General features: G+C 39.7%; 1 protein-coding gene across 12 annotated transcripts in view; it reads right to left on the minus strand.

Annotated features, from left to right (window-relative positions):
* The window catches only part of exoc6 (exocyst complex component 6), a 62,846-nt gene extending 43,206 nt beyond the window's left edge, over positions 1-19,640 (minus strand). For 4 of the 12 annotated variants that reach the window (XM_034119814.1, XM_034119810.1, XM_034119811.1 and 1 more), the window contains exons 1-2: positions 19,430-19,639; positions 6,337-6,508 (exon numbers count right to left, since the gene is read on the minus strand). In XM_034119814.1, the coding sequence (XP_033975705.1) occupies positions 6,337-6,508; positions 19,430-19,569 (312 nt within the window). In that variant the 5' untranslated portion in view covers positions 19,570-19,639. Of the gene's footprint in view, positions 1-6,336; positions 6,509-18,258; positions 18,389-19,429 lie in introns of those variants that run through there. The other 8 variants (XM_034119817.1, XM_034119816.1, XM_034119818.1 and 5 more) reach the window with 3 other exon arrangements.
* Between the last annotated feature and the right edge of the window lie 906 nt (positions 19,641-20,546).

The following is a 20,546-nucleotide window of genomic DNA, read 5'->3' on the forward strand; positions in this document are numbered from 1 at the left end:
CCACACTGAAGGCTCTGTCCCCGAAGGTTCGCAGTTTGGTGCGGGGGGTGGTAAGCAGGCCAGAGTCTGAGGACCGCAGGTTCCGGGGTGGGGCATGTGGGTGAAGGATGTCCGACAGGTACTGGGGGCCAAGGGCATGGAGGGACTTGTAGGTAAGGAGGAGTACTTTGTAAGATATACGGAAAGTGAATATACCTATATATTATAGTGAAAACCACCCTTGGATGATGGGTTAGTAGACTAAAAGCTTTAGGAATCCAAAGTACAACATATAATAAGTACCCTGTATCAAGATTGATGCAAAACAAGTGACATTTGACCTTTTTAGAGAGATTTAGCAAAAAGAAACCACTTCTGGGGTCATTTGGGTGGATTTTCCATATCTCTGGCTTCCCTTGCTCGCTTTTGATGGTTGACACCTCTTTCCAGTGTTGTAGTCAAGTCACCAATTCACGAGTCCAAGTCACTCTCGAGTCACCACTCTTCGAGTCCGAGTCCAAGTCTGAGTCACCAAGGGAGAGTCGTAGTCGAGTCCGAGTCCAAGTCCGAGTCACCCAAGGAGTGTCCGAGTCGAGTCAGAGTCCGAGTCATCATTACCTGTGTTCGAGTCAGAGTCCAAGTCCGAGTCACCTAAGAAGAGTCCAAGTCAAGTCCGAGTCACAAGTCTTCATGTATTAATCTTCGTGGATATATGTGTTGTAATGTAGCTGCTCCTCTACATTGCTTTTATCCTGTCATGTTATACTAATCTGTCTATTGAACTGCTGTGAAGCCAGTTTGGCTACAATTCTTGTAATAGGTGCTATACAAATATAAAGCTTATTACTAATATTAATATTATTATTATTATTATTGTAAATGACCTATAATATGTCTAACTATATTTAAAATGAGTTACCTTTTAGAGAAGTGATTATATTTGTATGCCAATATTTTCCTATGGTAAAGTTTTAGTTTTGCACTTTTATTTTGATAGTAATAAGATCGGGACTCTTATTTTGAAGGAACTTTTACCGGTTAAATCGGTTTACTGATGAAGATTAAGCCCCATTCTGCATGTTAAGTAGCCATGTGCTTTCGTGTTATCAGCTGAATCTTTATTTATTGATTAGATCAAGTTACTCTGATGATAGTGTTCAAGACAGCCTATATGTCTGAACTCGATCCTTAGAGTAATGTTACGGAGCCTTCTCTTCAATATTTTTTCCACATAACGAGCATTTTGCGCTGCTCTTTTCCAATGTGGAAGCAGAATGTGTGAAAGCATACAGCACGATGCGGGGTGTGTCTCTAGACATCTTTAGACTGGAATAGCGGGGCCCAGTACGTGAACTCGCCTCGCAGGTGCACACGCCAGGATAGAGGACATCAGACTCCAGAGAAAACTTGCTCGAGTCCGAGTCCAAGTCGGAGCGTCAATGTACAAGTCGAGTCCGAGTCATCTTGGGGGGAAAAATTCACGAGTCCGAGTCCAAGTCATGGAAAAGTCATTGAAAATCATTGGTGAAAAAGTGTATGAACCCTGCTTAAATCCTTATACCATTTACCTACAGCTCGGATTAAAATAAATGGCAGTCTCTCAAAGGCGGTGGAACTGGAGAGGGGATGCAGGCAGGGTTGCCCTCTGAGCCCCACCCTGTTTGCATTATTTATAGAACCGCTCGCTCAGTCAATTAGAGAAGATACTGAAATAACCGGAATCCCTGTTAAGGATAAAGAACATAAAATATGTCTGTACGCGGACGACATTTTGCTGACCCTCTCCAACCCAAATTCAAGCCTTCCCAAACTTATGTCCTGCCTAGAACAGTTTGGGTCTTACTCAGGATCTAAATTGAATATAAGTAAAACCCAGACCCTTTCTTTTAATTACACACCGCATGACGTAATTCGGAATAGCTTTAAATGGAACTCGACCAGTATTAAATATCTTGGTGTAAATATACCAAAGGATTTGGCCAATATTTATGATATGAATAATGGTAATGTCACAAAGGAGGTGAAAGCAGATTTAGAAAGATGGATTCCCTTGACCCTCAACTTGTATAGTCGGATTGAGATCATTACGATGAACATTTTGCCACGTCTGCTATTCCTTTTTCAATCACTGTCTATAGAAATACCAACAAAACAGTTTAATGATTGGAACCGAATTATTTCGAGATTTATATGGAAGGGTCAGAAACCCAGGGTGCGACTCAAAACGCTACAATTACCAAAAAAAGAGGAGGGGATGTCCCTGCCATGCTTGGAAGACTATTACAAGGCAGCACAATTAAGGTATTTGGTTTGCTGGTGTAGTCAGGATTATGAAGCAAAATGGAAAGAACTTGAATTTAGCTAATTGGATATACCCCTTCAGTCCATATTGGGTGATAAAACCTCCATGAGCACACACTTAGAGAAACTAAGTTGTTGGACACTGGTTCCTCTAAATGTATGGTTTAAAGAATGCAAAAACCTAAAACTGGAAAGAAGCGCAAGGCTATTAAGATGGGTAGCATTTGACAACGATTTTAAGCCAGCTCAGTTGGATTGGAGATTTAAAAAATGGATCCAGAGAGGCATTACAACGTATGCCCTAATTGCTACTCATTCCGGCTTGGAAAGCTTCCAACGTCTGACTGTAACCCACAACCCCGTTTACACGAGGACGATACGGGTTGTATCCGCATAGTTTCTTTTGCGTATAGCCCTTTCGTTTACACGAGGCCGTAACAAAACGATAGAAACGGACCCCGCAAATGATAACGGGTCCCTAGGTGGATAGATCTGCAACCGGAACGCTCTGGGGGGTCAAACGGCTCCGTGTGTACGCCTCTATACGATCATTTTCTGATAATGATGAAATAGCCCCGCCTCCCTCTCCCCACGTCTCCCTCTCCCCACGTCTCCTGCTCAGAGATCAGCTGCTGGGCTGTCAGAAGAGGGGGAGGAAAAGAGAGGCTCCGTTTATTATTCTTATATTATTATATAGAGTCGTTATCAATTTGTTTTAAAGCTCAATAAATAACAAAGAAGACCTTTGACCGGCACTTTTTCAAATTTTGTCCGGAAGATTTCAACTTTAACGGACATGATGTTAACGGAAACTCTGCCGCACGGTCCCCTTGTCCCTTGGAAGAGGCGGAGAGGTGGGTGTTTTTCATCTGGTTGTGGACTACCGGAGATTTACAGCAGGAGCACACGCCGTCCACCGCGGAGAATAAACAGAAGGGCAACCATGGCAACCATGCTCCGGGGTCTTCTTCGCTGCTTTTGGTGTATTTTGTGGCGGCAGCAGCGCCACTTACAGGCCTAGCATATGTACTACAGCGTTTCCAGCGGTCTCGTGTGAACGGACACGTTAATTGAGCTGAATGCGTGTGAACGGAAGACTTTTTTGAAAACGCATACGGTGCGTAAACGCAAACGTTTCCGTGTAACTGGGGTCTTAGATAAACAGGATTTCTACAGATACTTACAGCTTAGGCATCACTTTAATAACAATATTAAGATTACTGAAAGCAACGGTCTGAACTTGATTTACGTTTTTATCGGTGCATACAAAGGTAGCACAAACTGGTGTCTAGGTGTCTTGTCTACAACTTTCCAAGAATCACTCTACTTTATATGTTAAAGCCAAATGGGAGGTTGAGGCAAATATAACTCTAACAGGGGAAGACTGGTCAAACATTTGTAGAATACAATCCTCTACCTCCAGCTCCAGCCAATGGAGAGAATTTGCATGGAAGAATATAATCCGATTTTTTTCTCGCTCCAAAGAGAATATATCATCAGAATAGCAGAACAGAATCAGGACATTGCTGGAGGCAATGTGATAATATAATGGCTGATCACTTCCACATATTTTGGAGTTGTCCAAAGATCCAACCCTTCTGGCTGGAAATCATAACAGAAATAAACTCAATATTGGGCTTTGAGATGGATAATAGCTTTGGCACAATATATTTAGGTAATATACCACCTGATTTTAACGTGAGGGACCTCCTTAAAATATTCATTGTTGCCAGCAAAAAAGCAATAACAAAAAAATGGCTTGCGAATGAGCCCCCGACTAAAGGAGAATGGATAGTGATTGTAAGGGGCATATTCGATATGGAGAAAATGACCTTCTCCTTAAGACTTTGTAGTGGAACATGTGACCAATACTGGGCTAAATGGGTTTCACATATGAAGGATATTCCCCAAATGCAATAAATCTTTTTTTTTTTTTGGTTTTGTTTATTTTGATTCTGATTTTGTGTAAATAGGACACAATTCTGCTGTATATGTAACTTTCCCCCGTTTTACCTTGTATAACTGCATTGCTTGTCTCACCCACCCTGGTTCCACATGTGTATCTCCTTGAGAATAATTCTCGATCCTCTTTCTTACAATTTAATATGGACTGTAATGGACACGTGGGTACCCTCACCCTCTGATGGACAGTAACTCCAACCCCAATTATAGATGTTGTGCTACTTTGTAATACCCATGGTGACTAATATGTTATATGTTTGTATTTTCTGTTGTTCTAAAAATAAAGTTATACAAAAAAAAGAAGTGCTAACTGAAAGGGAACTGGATTTACTTATAATGGTTGATAATGATAATAATCATTGTTATCACCAAAAATGTGTTCCGTGAAAGTAAAGCAAGTTCATAATTAGATAGACATCGTGAGGTATTTATTTTCGGTACAGTTTATGTTGAAACCGTTAGAGAGAGTGGCACACTTGTTAGCCTGTTCCATTTTTCTTCGTTTTCCGAAGCCGTGGCTTGGAAGCATACTTGCTTCGTTTCTGAAGGAAGTGACTTGGAAGTACGCGACTACCAAGCCAGCATCCTCGCGATTGAGAAACGGCCTGTGTGTTTTGTGTGAGTGAGTGAGTGAGTGAGTGAGTGAGTGAGTGAGTGAGTGAGTGAGTGAGTGAGAGAGAGAGAGAGAGAGAGAGAGAGAGAGAGTGTGTGAGTATGAAATGAACAGTTAGAACTGACTGCTGTCAGTTGGAGTGATGACATCATCGTGTTCCATTACACAGGTGTTTATAGTTGAGCTAACGAGCTCTGTAGAGATCAAAGGTTTGCATTGTTCTGAATGAGAGATGAACCTCTTACATGTGAACGTTTTGTGGAAGAACGATAACAGATATCTGTGAAATTTCAAAACGTGAAGCATGTCAAGGAAGTTGAGTATCTGAAGTGTAATTTTTGTGTACTTTCGGGTTAATAATGTGGCCTTTTTGGCAGTTTAACTAAAGGTGTGCGGCTGCTGCTGTGAGGAAATATCAGCCTGAAATTACAATGGGTTTTAATGGAGACATGTTGAAAGTTTTTGTCACTTCATGCCCTCAAGAGGCATTTTGTTTAATTATTTTTTTTTTGCTTAATTATTTGTCATTTTTCAAGCTACGAGATGTTTTCCTACGTTTGTCATGAAAAATTATGTCTCAGGAATGTAGGGTTTGGGAATTATGGCAGTTTAAAAAAAAATATGAAGGCAAATTTCAAGATTTCCTACCCTCGAGCTGTGACATCACGCACTCTAGTTAATGTTAAAATCTGAAGAAAGCCTCTGTACCAAGGTCTGAACAATGTTTAATATCTCTAAAAGTAAGAATCAGATTTAAAAGTTGCGTTACACAAATAATGTCAGAAAGATGTGTAACATTTTAAAGTTGGAATGAGGTTTCTGAGTGAAAGTATGAATGAACAGTTAGCAGTTGAAGTCGCATGAAGATTGTTCAAGTCTGAAGATTTTCTCCATTGACTTCAATGGTTAAAAATGTGATGAATTATGGGATGTATCTCTGGAATTATGAAAGTTATGAATAATCCAAATGATAGCCATCGATTCCCGACCGAACTGAACGTTTTGATGTTTGAACAGAGTTTCTGCGATGTTGAATGCAGGAGGAGAAGAGGTGCAAAATTCCGGCGGAATAATACAAATGTTGTCCGTAGAATAACATATAGTTGGAATGCTGTATCAGCATTCCAACTAAATAATATAATATGTGTATAGTGCAATAATTTGTATTGCAACATAAAGCCCTCTGAATGTGTCTGAAACATTGAAGCCTATGAACAGAACACTATTAGAAACATTTATTGTGGGTATTGGAATTCATCTTTCACAATAACTAACCTTGTACAAATGTAGTGGATTATTTAAAGTTATTTAAGTTAAAATGCATAAAACAGACTTAATAATGGAAAAACATATTTTATTTGTTTCTTTAGCAATCTAGTTTGTAAGAACATGCGAGTACATGTGGCCTATTAATTGTGAGTGGATGTTGGCCTGCTATATGAGCTCCTGGCCTCAGTCCTCTTTACAGTGAGCTCTCTTACCATCAGCTTCTCAGCGTCAGCGCGGACTTTCAGCAGCTCTGTGATGGCGTCTACGAAGCCTTGGTGGTGGAAATTGCACATCTTTTCAATCTCACGGTCATGGTTCCGTATCCTGGCATCCAGCTTTTCCATGAAGCGCTTGTGGGCGTTGGGCTGGTCATCGTAAATAGATCTGAGAGAGACACACGAGATGAGGAAACAAGAGCGGGGAACGAAGAAGAAGGGGGTAAGGTGGGAAGGGAGGGTAAGGTGGGAAGGGAGAGATGGAGAAAAAGAGAAAACTGTCAGAACTGTTCAGCTGACACTATATCTTTGCATGTGCATTTATCAGTGTGTGTTATAGTGTGTGGATATGTAGTATTTACATTGTGGCAGATTGTATTATTATTAGGGCTGTCAGTCGATTAAAATATTTAATCGCAAATTAATCGCACATTTTTTATCTGTTCTAAATGTACCTTAGAGGGATATTTTTTAAGTTTTTAATACTCTTATCAACATATGAGTGGACAAATATGCTTTATATGTTTGTTTATTATCATTTGAACAATGACAAATATTCTCATGAATATTAAACACAACAACCTCTGAACATTACAAATATTCGCCTCAATTCAACCTGGAACCTCTCTCATACAATAATACAATACAAAGTGTGTGTGTGTGTGTGTGTGTGTGTGTGTGTGTGTGTGTGTGTGTGTGTGTGTGAGAGAATGTGGAGACACTGTGATGGATCGTTGGAGCTATGTGCAGCTCAAGGCATATATGCTCGAATGGGAGCTGCCTGGACGCTGCAATCATGTTGCGCGCACTATCCGTGCTGAGTGTGCTGACTTTTCGTACAATGTCCCACTGTCTGGCTACCTGCATAAAGTCAAGTGTTCGGCGCAGTTGTCGGCGAAATGTCGCTCCTCTGTTTTTATTGAAACAGCTCCTTATATCCGTTAGCGCAGCTAGCTAGCACCAGATGCTAACAACAACAACAACACGTAAGGTGTGCCTCGCTCGCGCCACACATACACACACCCTCCCGGTCCTCCCGATGGCCAGTCCGGGCCTGCCGGTGAGCGTGGAAGTGTGGTCTGCCACAAGCGGGCGGCAGGAGCGGGGCTGTCAGCATCAGCTTGTAGATGGTATTTTAAACTCGATGCGCTCTGAAACTACGGGCGGCCGAGGACAAAAAATACACATGCGTTAATCGCGTTAAAATAATTAGTGGCGTTCATTTTTTTTTTGCGTTAACGCGTTAACTTGACAGCCCTAATTATTATGTATAATAAGCACTGAAGGCGTAGCCCCAAGAAGGCTCACATTTATTTTAAAGATGGTATTTCGTAAAAATGTTAATAAGCTTTAATCACCCTTTTATAAATACTAATTCTTAAAGAGAGAATACCTTAGCTTTAAGTCGAGTAAATCTACATTAAACTAGTTGAAATTGCATATTTTTTTCTCTCACTTTCATGACAATAAAAAAGTGTTCCTTCTCTAAAATTCTTTTTCCAGTGTTAAACTTACAAACATGGCTTACAACTTTCTTCATTATATCAACTACAATATATGTTGGCTTTGGTTGTATAATAAAAAAGCCCTGAAATGTTTAAATAGCCTTCTAACCAAATACTTTGGCGCAAAGAATGTTAAAACAACTCATTCTAGAGCCAAACAAATGGATACAGAATAAAAACATGAATGTATATATATATATATATATATATATATATATATATATATATATATATATATATATATATATATATATATATATATATATATGGCCTTTAAGTTAACATGCTTTTGATTTAGAAGGGTTGATGAATCAGGATCCATCAGACACAGTCTTTGAGCCCTCAGCCTTAACTACGGATAATTACCCTTTCTTTTTTCTGGAGTAACAGCTCCATCTAGTGAAACTGTAATGGAGTGCTACATTCATGAATTGATCATAAATAATAATATTATATTAGGAATGATCACAGTGCTTTTGTGTAAACATCCGTCACAGATGTAGATGTTATCCGGAAAAAAATGACCACAGGTCCCATGTGCCTTTTAACGATTTCAGGAACACACCGATGAGGAGGTGGGGAGGGTGAGGGGGGGGGGGGGACAAGGCAGGCTATTCATGACTTCCAAAGTATTGAATAATACAATGATATGGAGTCACACACACATGTGGTTTACCAGAAAAGTAATCTGCTGACTTTGTTTTATAGATCTGTAGCAAATATTGAATTTAATTTCTATAATGAAAAAGAAAACTATAAAATGAAATATGTCCATGACGTTCTTTTTAAAAGTAGAAAATTGATCCAGATTTAAGAAGGTGGTTTGAATTTTCTTGGAAAGCACAAATCAAATGAATACTTTTGAAGTTAGGCCTTTGGGATACACTTCGGGATGATACTTTTGAAATGAACAATTTGGTTTCCAGACAACTGTTTAACATGTTTGTTGTTGTGTCTGACAATAACGAGCTAAACACACCACCTTCTTTGTGTTTAGAAGTACAGGTTAAACATTCAACTAACTATGGTATCGTAGTGTTATGTGCAGGAAAACAATCAAAAGTAAACATATCTTTACACTCATATACTGTGTAACATTGTGTCATTTTGACAGTAGGCTGTTAGGTAAACTTTTGCAAGCCATATTGTAATTTAAAACAGTATTATTAGCTGCATAAAATGATCCTGGTCCACACCATCGAGCTACATCACCTTACTCTGCCTAGCAACTCAAAAGGCTGAAATTGATTGTGCATTGTCAAAAATGTAAAAAAAAAAAACATGTATTGGGGTATTAGTTTGTTAATGTATTGAAACCTTTAAAGAAAAAGAGCAGAGGCGATACGTCACGATTCACGAACATACTCCTCTACAGAAGTAACTGCATCCTGTTACAATCCAATCTAATTGGAGGATCACTTTGTACGTAGCCGTTGCAGTCATAAACCAGAACAGCATATCAGACACACATTTTAACTAATGCAGTCAGAACAGAGTTGATGTCAAAGTTGAGTAGTGATTACCCCAGTTCTGTTCACATCAGTAACTGTTTTTTACAAAAGCACTGTTTATTACACGTCATTTCCATTCAGCTGCAGCCTTTTCATAACAAAACACTATATTTGATTATTTATACAACAAAGTCTTTGTACAGTCAAATGCGCCAAACCTGAAGACAAAGGTTCTAGTGTTAAATCACCCCACACAGGCCGAACTATGTAATGGTCAGATAACATAAGTAAATCAATGATTTTCTGCTCGTCTGCCTTTAACTGTCTCCCCCCTTTCCTTTCTATAACTGCGAAATATTAAATGTGGAGGTGTGTTTCGTATCAATGTTGGCTTTTTGGAGGGGAGTGGTCCCTTCTGCTGTTCAAAGAAGATTTTTAGATGAGGTTGTCGTTTTCTGCTGTACCTTTATCCTGTTGAAGGATAAGGTACTCACAAAAACATGAATAGCATTTGCTGAAGGGTATTTTATCTGGAACTGTGGGTCATTGCTGATAAGCGCTGACAAAAACACAGGTGCGGCCTGGAGCACCTGGGCTACTTATTTACATACGTTTTACACCATCACTCGCACAGAAGTCATAAACTCAAACCATGGCTAGCTGTTACCATGCAAGTGGTAGGTTGTATTAGCATGCTAATTGAAGAGTTTAATATATATTGCTAATCATTTTTTATTGTAAAATATATATTATATAAATGTTGTTTACTTCAAACTCTTTAGTCTGCACACACAGCATCAGTGTGTTACTACGTTCTTGGTACTGTAATAGGACGCCAGAGTTGCAACAAGTCACTTCGTGGAATTTCTCTCACCTAGATATTACACGATGAACTGTAAGTGGTATTATTGCAAAGTGGAAACGTTTAGGAACCTCAGCAACTCAGCCACAAAGTGTCAGACCACGTAAAGTTACAGAGCGGGGGTTTGCCGAATGCTGAGGTGCATAGTGCCTAAAAGTGGCTACAGCTCTGTTGACTCAATAACTGCAGAGTTCCAGCTCTGGCATTAATATCAGCACCAAAACTGTGCGCCAGGAGCTTCATGGATTTTCATGGCCGAGCAGCTGCATCAAGCCTTACATCACCAACACAATGCCAAGCGTCGGATGGAGTGGTGTAAAGCACGCCACCACTGGACTCTGGAGCAGTGGAAACGTGTTGGGTGGAGCGACCAATCACGCTTCTCTATCTGTGCTCTGATGGACCAGTCTGGGTTTGGCGAATGCCAGGAGAACGTTACCTGCCTGACTGCATTGTGCCGACTGTAAAGTTTGGTGGAGTAATAATATGCCTCTTGTCCAACATCAGTGTCTGACCTCACAAATGCTCTTCTGGATTAATGGGCAACAATTCCAACAGACACACTCCAAAATCTTGTAGAAAGCCTTCCCAGAAGAGTGGAAGCTGTTATAGCTGCAAAGAGGGACCAACTTCAGATTAATGCTTAAGAATTTGGAATGGGATGTCATAAAAGCTCCTGTAGGTGTAATGTGTAGGTGGCCCAATACTTGTCTATATAGTGTATATTGGTTTGTTTCCAAATATTCAGTTTGATTGTATATGAAACTAGAGAATGCAATTCCTGAAGAAATTGCTAGTGGGAATGCTTTATGCTGAAAAGCTGACGCTAAACTGCCATGCTGAAATGTAATCTGTAAGAAGAAAGTGAAGAATTTAGATTGAAATGATACATGAACACTGGGGGCTTGAATGTGTGATGAGTGAAGAAAAGAAAGTAAAAAGGCTTGGAAAAGCAGCAGAATATTTGAACTGCAAACTTTTGAACTAACTTGATGGTGAATGATCTGTCGCCATGGCAACGGCATTTGATGACACCCCATAATACGCTTAGATGCGTTGATGGCTGCATCGTTACCAAACCTGTGAAGTTTTGGGCCGTTTGGAACATTTTCACTGAAGTTATGAGAAAACCGTGTTTCATGGCGAGCAGGAAGAGGAAGATATTGAGGAAGAGGAAGATGGAGAGAGGAAGATATTGAGGAAGAGGAAGATGGAGAGAGGAAGATATTGAGGAAGAGGAAGATAGAGAGAGGAAGATATTGAGGAAGATAAAATAATTTTTGGACGGACACTATAATTTACAGTTTTTTACTATGTAAAATCTGAATTTTCTTTAAAATAAAAAACATCTATATTGATTCTGACTTTTCTACATCCAACTCACAGGTTTATCATTACTTTGAGAACAAAGATTATTAATTTAACCCTTTTAGAAGGGAAGATATGGTCATTTGTTCTGGGAATGTCATTTTCGAGCCTGAGACCTGAAAAACAGGCTCAGGGCTTAACAGGTTAAGCTTATTAAAAAAATAATATACCTTGCACAGTATTTGTACAATATTTGAATGTAAAAAGTGTCCATGGGGTATTAATATGACTGTTAACATTAGCTTATCCTTGTCATAAACACCAAAAATTGGAATTCAACACTGTTCGCGGTAATTGACCTCTCTAGGTCCTCAGAGGTCCAATCAGAAATGCCTCCACATCTGAAATCAAACCTCATTATATGTACTAACACTGGTGAAAATGTCATGCTTCTTTTCATAAAGTGTATACCTTCTATATTATGAGCTTAACCACTGTACTGATTAGCCAATCACCAACCAAGGTAACCCCCCCCCCCCCCACCTTATCACCTGAATCTCCACCATTGTGTTCTTTTTAACTAAATATCTCTCAGAGGGGCGTGGCTCCTTGTTTTCATCTAAAGTAACGGACAGAGAATCAGCTCTTTTGAAAAAGCCTGAAACAGAGGGGTTTATGGGATGCTACAATGCATGATCTGTTTGCCAAACACTTCAGAGACATGTTTTGTATATATCTGAGACCTATAATATATTGATGAAAAACAGTATAATAGGGGAACTTTAAAGCATTATTCTGCTGTCATATTTAAATTGCTTGACTAAATTAATGTAAGCTTACTGTAGCCTTTGTACTTATGATGGAAAATAGAGGAAGGAAAATATGATTTTTTAAATATGAAATCAAACTCAATATTGGCAAACACAAAAAACATCTGTGACTTTTTTACCTACACGGTTACCAAAAGAAACAAATTAGCAGTATTGATTATTTTTTGCACCTGTTTTGCAAATGTTTCACCAATTTTCTCCCAGTTGCTTGTATTAGTATAAATGAGAATGATCACCTGTGCATAGAGACCTTACCTCTGTGGAGCCATGCAGGGACCAACAGTTGGAGACAATTTGTTAAACAAATCAGATGTTGCTTCACCTAATCAAATGTTCATCCTTACTTTCAAATAATTTGCAGGAGAGTTTTAAGTCAGCTCATTTGCCAGAGGACAAATGGAAGGTAGATTATCAAAAGACAAGAAATAACAATGACCTTTAATCAGTGTTTCCACCAGGGGGGCGTCTTGCCGTCATTTGACGGCCATATTCAGCTCGGAACGCCCTGAACTCGAGCCGAGGGCGTCAAAAAAAAAAAAATAGTTTTTATCGCTTGAAATGATGAAAAGGAAAAAGGACAAGGACATCCCTCTGTTGGAGGGGCAAAGGAGCCTGGAGGGATTCTTTTCGGAGTATTGAAGATCGTTTCCCCGACATCGGCCTCTTTTCAGCTTTTCGTATCTTGGACCCACGGTGCCTGCCACAGGACAACACGGAACGTGCGCGATTTGGACGCGATGAGCGGTGGAGCACGCGCTTTAACTGCGAGTGCATGCCGGAGCCTCGCAGCGGCGAAAATGAGGCTCCGTGGTAAAAAGAGCCGGCTTTTCTTCTTATGGCACATTTCCACTACACGGTCGGCCTCGGCCACGCTCGGTACGGCTCGGTACGGCTTGGCCTTAACAGGGCCGACTCACTTCATGCTGCGCTTCCATTACAGTTTAGGAACTGGGGTAGTTACTATAGTAACGCAGTGTAGGCGGAGCCGTGACGTCATCTTCAATGAGAACTCCAGAAACACAACACAGCCATTAGCTGTTAGCACTCAGAGCTCACAGCTCCTTATATATGTTCAGAAACTCGACAAAAGTTAAACAAGTACACACCACAGACTGCCTGTGTCATGGTGAATACAGTCGCTGCTTTATTTATGTCTGTATAGGCCGTTGTTGTGAGTGTGGACGGTCGGAGCATATATTGCGTTAGCTTAGCCAATCTCCATCTAGAAAACAAGCATTTTAAAAGGTTTTTCGCCTGCCGTCTGTCTGCAGACTTGTCAAAGCATTAATTCATGGTTTTTACTAACCGGTATGTTTTTACTAACCGGTATCAGTATGTTGTTACTTCGGCATCATTTTGAAACGTGTATTACAATTAAATCACGGTCAAATATGTCCATCTTGTTGTAGTTGTAGCCCCCTTGCCAGCGCTCCTCTCTCTAGTTTAGCATACTCAGCCCGACTCAGCCCTGTTTGTTGGCCTCGATAGAACCACAATTTTCTCGGGCCAGAAAAGACGTGAAAAAGTGGCCCCGGGCCGGGCCGGGCCGGGCCGGAACTAGGCCTAGTGGAAGCGCAACCAAAAACGGGCACGGCACGCTTAAAGCGAGCTCCGCGCTGTAGTGGAACTGCGCCATTAGTGAGCCGAGCCAAATGATCCGGCTCGCTAAAAAGAGCTGTAATACCCATCACTAACGTAAAGAGATATTATCTATAAGGGACGGCTCAATTCAAAATTCAAGTCACGTGACGTCACCACCCATCCCCGCTCTCGGGGTGGACGCCCTCTCAGCCCTGGTCTGGCGGAAACACTGCCTTTAATTAAAGGGGCCATATTTCTATATCACCGTAACCCAAAGGTATGACTATGTTTGAGGGCTTTAAGAGATAAGGCTTTCTATCATTTCCATTTCCTTTAAGGGCTGCACAAATAACAATAAGTGTATTAACTGGTTAATTTATTTACTTTTTCAAATGTAATTGAATCTATTGAAATTAAAAATGAATATAAAAATAATGTGAAATTCAAAAGGCATTTATTTGAAATGGATATGACACAGAAACAAGGAAACAATTCTTACAATTGGAAGAAGGCACTGGCTAATGTTTGGTGTTCTTGATGAATGATTGATTAACATTCAACTAAAGCTAGGAACACGGCCTGATGTATAAAACAGCACAGCACATGCAAACTGGAAACGTGCATGCTAATGCAGTCCAGTAATCATCAGCCTGCATGCTGCCATACGAGGTTCCTCTTTCCTGTTATTAATAATTGAAAGCAGGTGGGAGCTGTAAAGAATACTGTCACTGTTTTCCTGTTTCCTGCCATGGTAGGAAGCTAACTTATCGCTAAGTGGCCTCTGTTACAAACACTATGCTTTGTCATTCTACCTTTCAAATTGTTATTCAGATAATTACAGAGACACACAACAAAAATGAATGTAACAACCACTTTGTAATCTTAGACTTTCACTAAATGTGTGTGTCAATGCAGGGTGTGTTTTTCCAGCTCTAACTGCTAGTGTTGCCAGATAACAGACTGATAACAGGGATGGGACATTCTCACAGTTTTAACTCAACTGGTATGTTATTTCTGGATTTCCTTTATCAAGACACGTGGTGGGAAAGATCCAAATATTCTGTACCCATTGCTTTAGTAATAATTTGGTTAAAGAAATAGATATGGTTGATGGAAACAGAGAGCAAAGGAGCACAATATTAAACTGGAAGTGTTTCAGGTAAAACATATTTGTTTGTTTGTTTATTTATTTAATATTCACCCCATTACACTCACTTCGACTATTTTGCTTCCACATTACCTACTTTTGTGTTCTTATTACTGTTTAAGAGCAGAAGTGCAATTACTTTACTTAGCATTAGAAGCTTTATCGTGCTCCAAGAATATGTTTCTTAGCTTTAAAAAAGGTGTTATTACTTTTTCTGGCATAAAAATAACAAGTTCGATTCCCAATATGTTTCAAGTTTGGAGAAATAACGCATACATGTATGTGAACTTCTTTGGAGTTATGAGCAACTGTTAGCTGTGTGAAAGTGGCTGGTTGGCAATAATACAAAGACATGGTAAGGTTTACTCTCACAGGCCAGAAGGGTAGTCACAGGTCTGCACTGCAGGGTAGGGATGCTCCGATCGATCGGTCACTGATCGAGATCTGCCGATACTCACTCTCTACCGATCGATCGGTGCTCTCTAAACATGCCGATCGCGAGGGCCGATCGCATGACGTAAAATACATGACACTTTTCTCTGTACACGGCAAAACAAGCTCGCCAAAATGGCTTCACCGGTCTGGCATTATTTTAAGGTGTCCGAAAAAGACAGTAATATAGCGGTATGCAACGTGTGTGTGAAGCAGAAATCCTGCAGCTCCACCCGCTGTGACGGACCGGTGAGCGGAGCGAAACACACAAGAGTTAGACCTAACACACTTAGCTATTTTATCTACCTCTGGAACAAGCTAAACTAGTTATAAATATGTTTATTCTTCACTGTCGGCCTCACACATTACTGGATCAGCGAGCTGCATGAGACGATACTGACGGGCTGTCAGGAGAGGGAGAGAGGGGGAGAGAGGAGGAGAGAGAGAGGGAGAGAGAGGAAAAGAGAGCGCTTCCGCTCATTTCTCCCGTGGTATTATCCAAAGTGAATGTAAACTTGAATAATATACATAATTTGAATGGAATAATTAAGTTGATTGTTGTTTGTGGAAGCTCCAGTGAATGAGCCCCATTAACTGAGTTTTAAACATCACTTTAAATGGAAGATTTAAAGTGATGTTTAAATCTTCCATTTAGGCCCCGCCCACTCGATCGGATCGGCGATCGGTATCGGCCGATACTGATTCCGGCGATCGGCCCCAAAATTGGCGATCGGAGCATCCCTACTGCAGGGTATTAAATAATACTTTTTAAAAATTACTGTTAATAACTAAAAAAGTACAGAGAAAGCTTGATTTAATCAATCTCTAGATAAAGTAATTATTATAAACACGCCATGAAAGTTATTACAATGTCAATGTGTGCTTTCTTAAAGAGTCCAGCCAGATAGTGTGTATGCTGAGTGGGCCGATATGCTTCAGTACTTTTGTAGTTCCTCATAGCAGAGCTATACACCAGAAGACACAACAACGTTTTGAAAATGTCCCCATATAATAATAATAATAATAATAATAATAATAATAATAATAATAATAATAATAATAATAATAATAAATGGAATTTATAAAGCGCCTTTCACGGGACCCAAGGTCGCTGTACATAGTGGACAGACAAAACAAAACAAACTGTATGATTTCAAGCCATTTTCCGACGTTATCCTGCCAGACATCTCAAAGAAAGCCAGAATAAGTTGAACATCAGAAGATTAAACATCAATGAAGTTTTATCAAGCATTGCTCTTATCATGTTAGGAAAAGTCAGTCAGATAGTTAGTAAAACCACTCAGCCCTAAAGAGATGTTTAAGGCAAAACTTTGTAAATGAAGGTTTAATTAATCCCAGAAAGTGGTACACGCAACTGCCAGGCGACACTCACTAAAACAGTCCAGACTTCAGCTGGTAAGTAAACACTTGCACCGAGGTGAATAAGAAAAGCACATTCAAGCAGTGAAATGTATGCAAATTTAAAACATCCTAAGAAAATGCTGGAGTCAGAGTGGCCGGAGGTTCAACAAGCTATAATGCTTTACCCAATTTCGATCCCTAAAACTGCCATCAAGTCAATTCCTGTTGTCAAAAACCAGGTACAAATAATCTAGTACCTGACTGTAGAGGTAAAGTTACAAACATGTTACAAGTCAAATTAGCCAATATAATCTGTGATAGTGACATTATTTCTATTCGCAAATAGTCTGATATTGAAACTTGTAGATCATACAGGCGCCATAATTATAGAACATCAATTGAGATTAGTATCAATACACATCATCCAGTTATTCTAATAATGAGTCCATTCAAAGGGGTGTTAAAGCAGGCAACAGACAAGTAAAAAGCAGCTAGCAGAAATGATGTAATATCTTACTTAAAGATATGACAAAGTAGGCAAATGCTGGAAAAAAACTAAAACAAAAAAGGTGTAATTCTATACTAATATTTAAAAGAACAATTGACAGTCATTTTGTAACAACTAATCTAGACTGTCAAGCTCATCTGTAAATACAATGACAATGTTATAAAAACATATAGTAATCACTGAAACTGAAACTGAGCTGAGGTGTGTATTTAATGTTACCTTTAGGGCATATATTCACTGGTTTCCCCAGGTATGCTGAGAGACAACCAGAGCCTACAGGCATGTCTACGGGACAGGCGTGTGTGAGAGGCGGAAACATTCAGCTGAGGCTGCAGTCAGTTTATAAACATTGGCTTGTCAAACTAATGTCAATCATTATGGCCGTGGAGGCTAGCTTGGTAGCTACCTAACATAACCTATGCAGTGTGTTAGAACGTTAGCTTAAGCAATTCCACATCCAATGTTACCGCTACAAGGCTTTCAAGATGACTCACCCCAATCAGGGTTACTTATATCAGGATGACAGTAGTGTACATGTGAAATGTCTGCTTAACAACTAGCCGAAGTAGTTAGCTATTAGCTAAAATCAGCTTCATAATGATAAGATGAGGAGTCCCACAGCCACACCCACAACTGTGTTTACATTGTGACAGGTCACCAGATGTCCATCAATAGACTGAGTCTGAAAAATACACACAAACGCGCCTTTTGTACCTACAGTACATTCAAATAACTGAAATAGTGGTCAATGTTAGTTAGCAAGCCAGCTAGGCTCACGTTTCATTTCAAAAGCATATAGCCTGTCAGCTAATGTTAGCCTGCTGACTAGGATAGCTAACCTAGCTAAGGAACAAAGGTCTGATAACGTAGGACATTCAACATACACGGACATTTTTATTGGGAAGGACTTTTCATTAAGCCGTATATTCTTACCGAAGAGTGGGACCAACACAAGCCGTGTCGGTGCTCTCAATTTCCTGCAAAATCCGCTCGTGCTCCGTTATACACTCCAGGGTCTCATTCTCCGCCATGACTGTTATGTGTGTGTGAGGCTAACACTCAGCTAACACTGCAGCTACAGCGCACAGCTCGGGGCAGCGCGGGCTCTCGCCTGTGGGGGGCGCACTACTGCAGACTGTTGACTCTAATTTAATTAAACCTGGAAAGCAGCCCATATAATGTAATATACAGCTGTGGAAAGAGACCACTGCAGCATGATCAGTTTCTCTGGTTTTTACTATTTATAGTAAATTGAGTACAATTAAACAACAAATATTTTATTCTATATACTACATTTCTCTGTGTTGGAGTTCAACAGACACTGGAATGTAATGGATGCCATACGTGTAGACATTGAGATTTAAAATAAATGTGAATTGGTTTTTTTCAGAGCTGTATATAAATACATATTATAATTAAATAATTAAATTTTTCAGACAAGAATAATTATGGCTATCTTTAATGTACATGTTAATTTGGAAGTACTATTCTAATGAAAGTGCATTATGGTCATAAGTACATACAGGGCAGGTTGTAAAGTTTTATGAGGAAAGTTTATTTAAATTGCTCAACATCACATTAAGTTTAGTTAAAAGAGATTTGATAATATGATAGATAATATCGTATAAGCATCTAACGTAAAAAAGGGGGAGCTCTATTGTCTTGTCCTTGATTGATATTATATTTTAAGAAATGTTATAATTACACTTCACATGTGAATGAAAATACAGATTGAAAAAAACGTATTCATGCCTAAATACGTTGTTTTTTGTACCAGGCTGCAGATGGTCGATCTCAACCACCTGACAAGCAATACTTGGGGCAAAATGAAAGGCTGGAAATAAGCACTCATTCCATTTTCAAGCTAAATTCTTTGTATATTTAAAGTGATTTAAGAGCGCATTGCACTAAAAGTACAATTGTACTTTTAGCATTTTGAGCACATAAAAATGTATGTATGGTTTTCTTGGTTGATGGCATCTCTTGATGTGTTAATTCCAATTAGAATTTTAAATCATTTGATATGTTACTCAGGTTATCGAGTCCTCCATCAACGGTATCAAATGGAAGAAGAAAGAGTGTGTTGAATATTGCAGGATTTTACCTTAAGGTGGTTCCTAGGGGCAGGTCCACAGATTCTAACTCAGCAAATATATTCCCAAAAACCTTCTCTTCTTCTTTGTTCTCCTCTTCACTCAGACTGGGAGGGTCAGGCAAAGCAGCGTGGACCCTGTTACTGGCCATTTCTCTTTTGCAGATTCTTCGAATGAGGAATACAAATCTGCATGTGTGAAAGAGAAGGAAACTAAGAAAATGTGTGTGTGTGTGTGTGTGTGTGTGTGTGTGTGTGTGTGTGTGTGTGTGTGTGTGTGTGTGTGTGTGTGTGTGTGTGTGTGTGTGTGTGTGTGTGTGTGTGTGTGTGTGTGTGTGTGTGTCATGAATTCCAGGGCACCTGCTAGGGTCAGCAGAAAAAGAGGGAGCAACAGGAAAAAGAGACCTTGTGATTCTCCGGACTTTGAAACCAACAAAACTAACTTCAGCTTCTCCCTGTTTGTACATTTGTCTAATTTATTTATTTTATAAGCCTTTAAAAAGACCATGAAGAAGCCTGAGCTGTTTGCCACTGCATAATAAAACAAAGTCAGCAGTCAGACCAGAGATAAGGTGGTTCATGAGTAAATAAATTAATCATAAATAACAAGAGCAAAATGGAATGGAAATGATATGTGTAATTCTGGTAACAAAGAAACTTAAAGTAGGAAAAAGGAACTTCACAGGTTTTGTGTTGCAGAAGTATAAATATTAATCGTTTTAATTTGTTTTTGTTTATAAAACCATTTGCATGGAGCTGTTGCATTTTGTGAGACACATGTATTTAAAGGGGACCTATCATGCAAAATGCACTTTTGTACGTCTTTTATACATGAATATGTGTCCCCGGTGTTCCAGGGAACTCACCAAGTGTCAGAAAACACAACCCTCTCTATTTTCCTCCATACCCAAGTCTCTAAAAAAGGGGCTGCAACGGATCTGATAAAAACTGATCCAGATTTGAACACTGTCCTGACGTCAGGACGGTGGCGCTACGGCTATTGGGCCAACTCCACCAATCAGGAGGAGACAGCCACGGCCATTGCCGTTCGAAAGTGCTGGAGACGCTGTAGTACATATGCCAGGCCTGTAGGTGGTGCTGTTCTCACTGAATCAGCCCTTGCAAAAAC

This window comes from Trematomus bernacchii, unplaced genomic scaffold (genome assembly GCF_902827165.1).
Source record: "Trematomus bernacchii unplaced genomic scaffold, fTreBer1.1, whole genome shotgun sequence".
Lineage (NCBI taxonomy): Eukaryota > Metazoa > Chordata > Actinopteri > Perciformes > Nototheniidae > Trematomus > Trematomus bernacchii.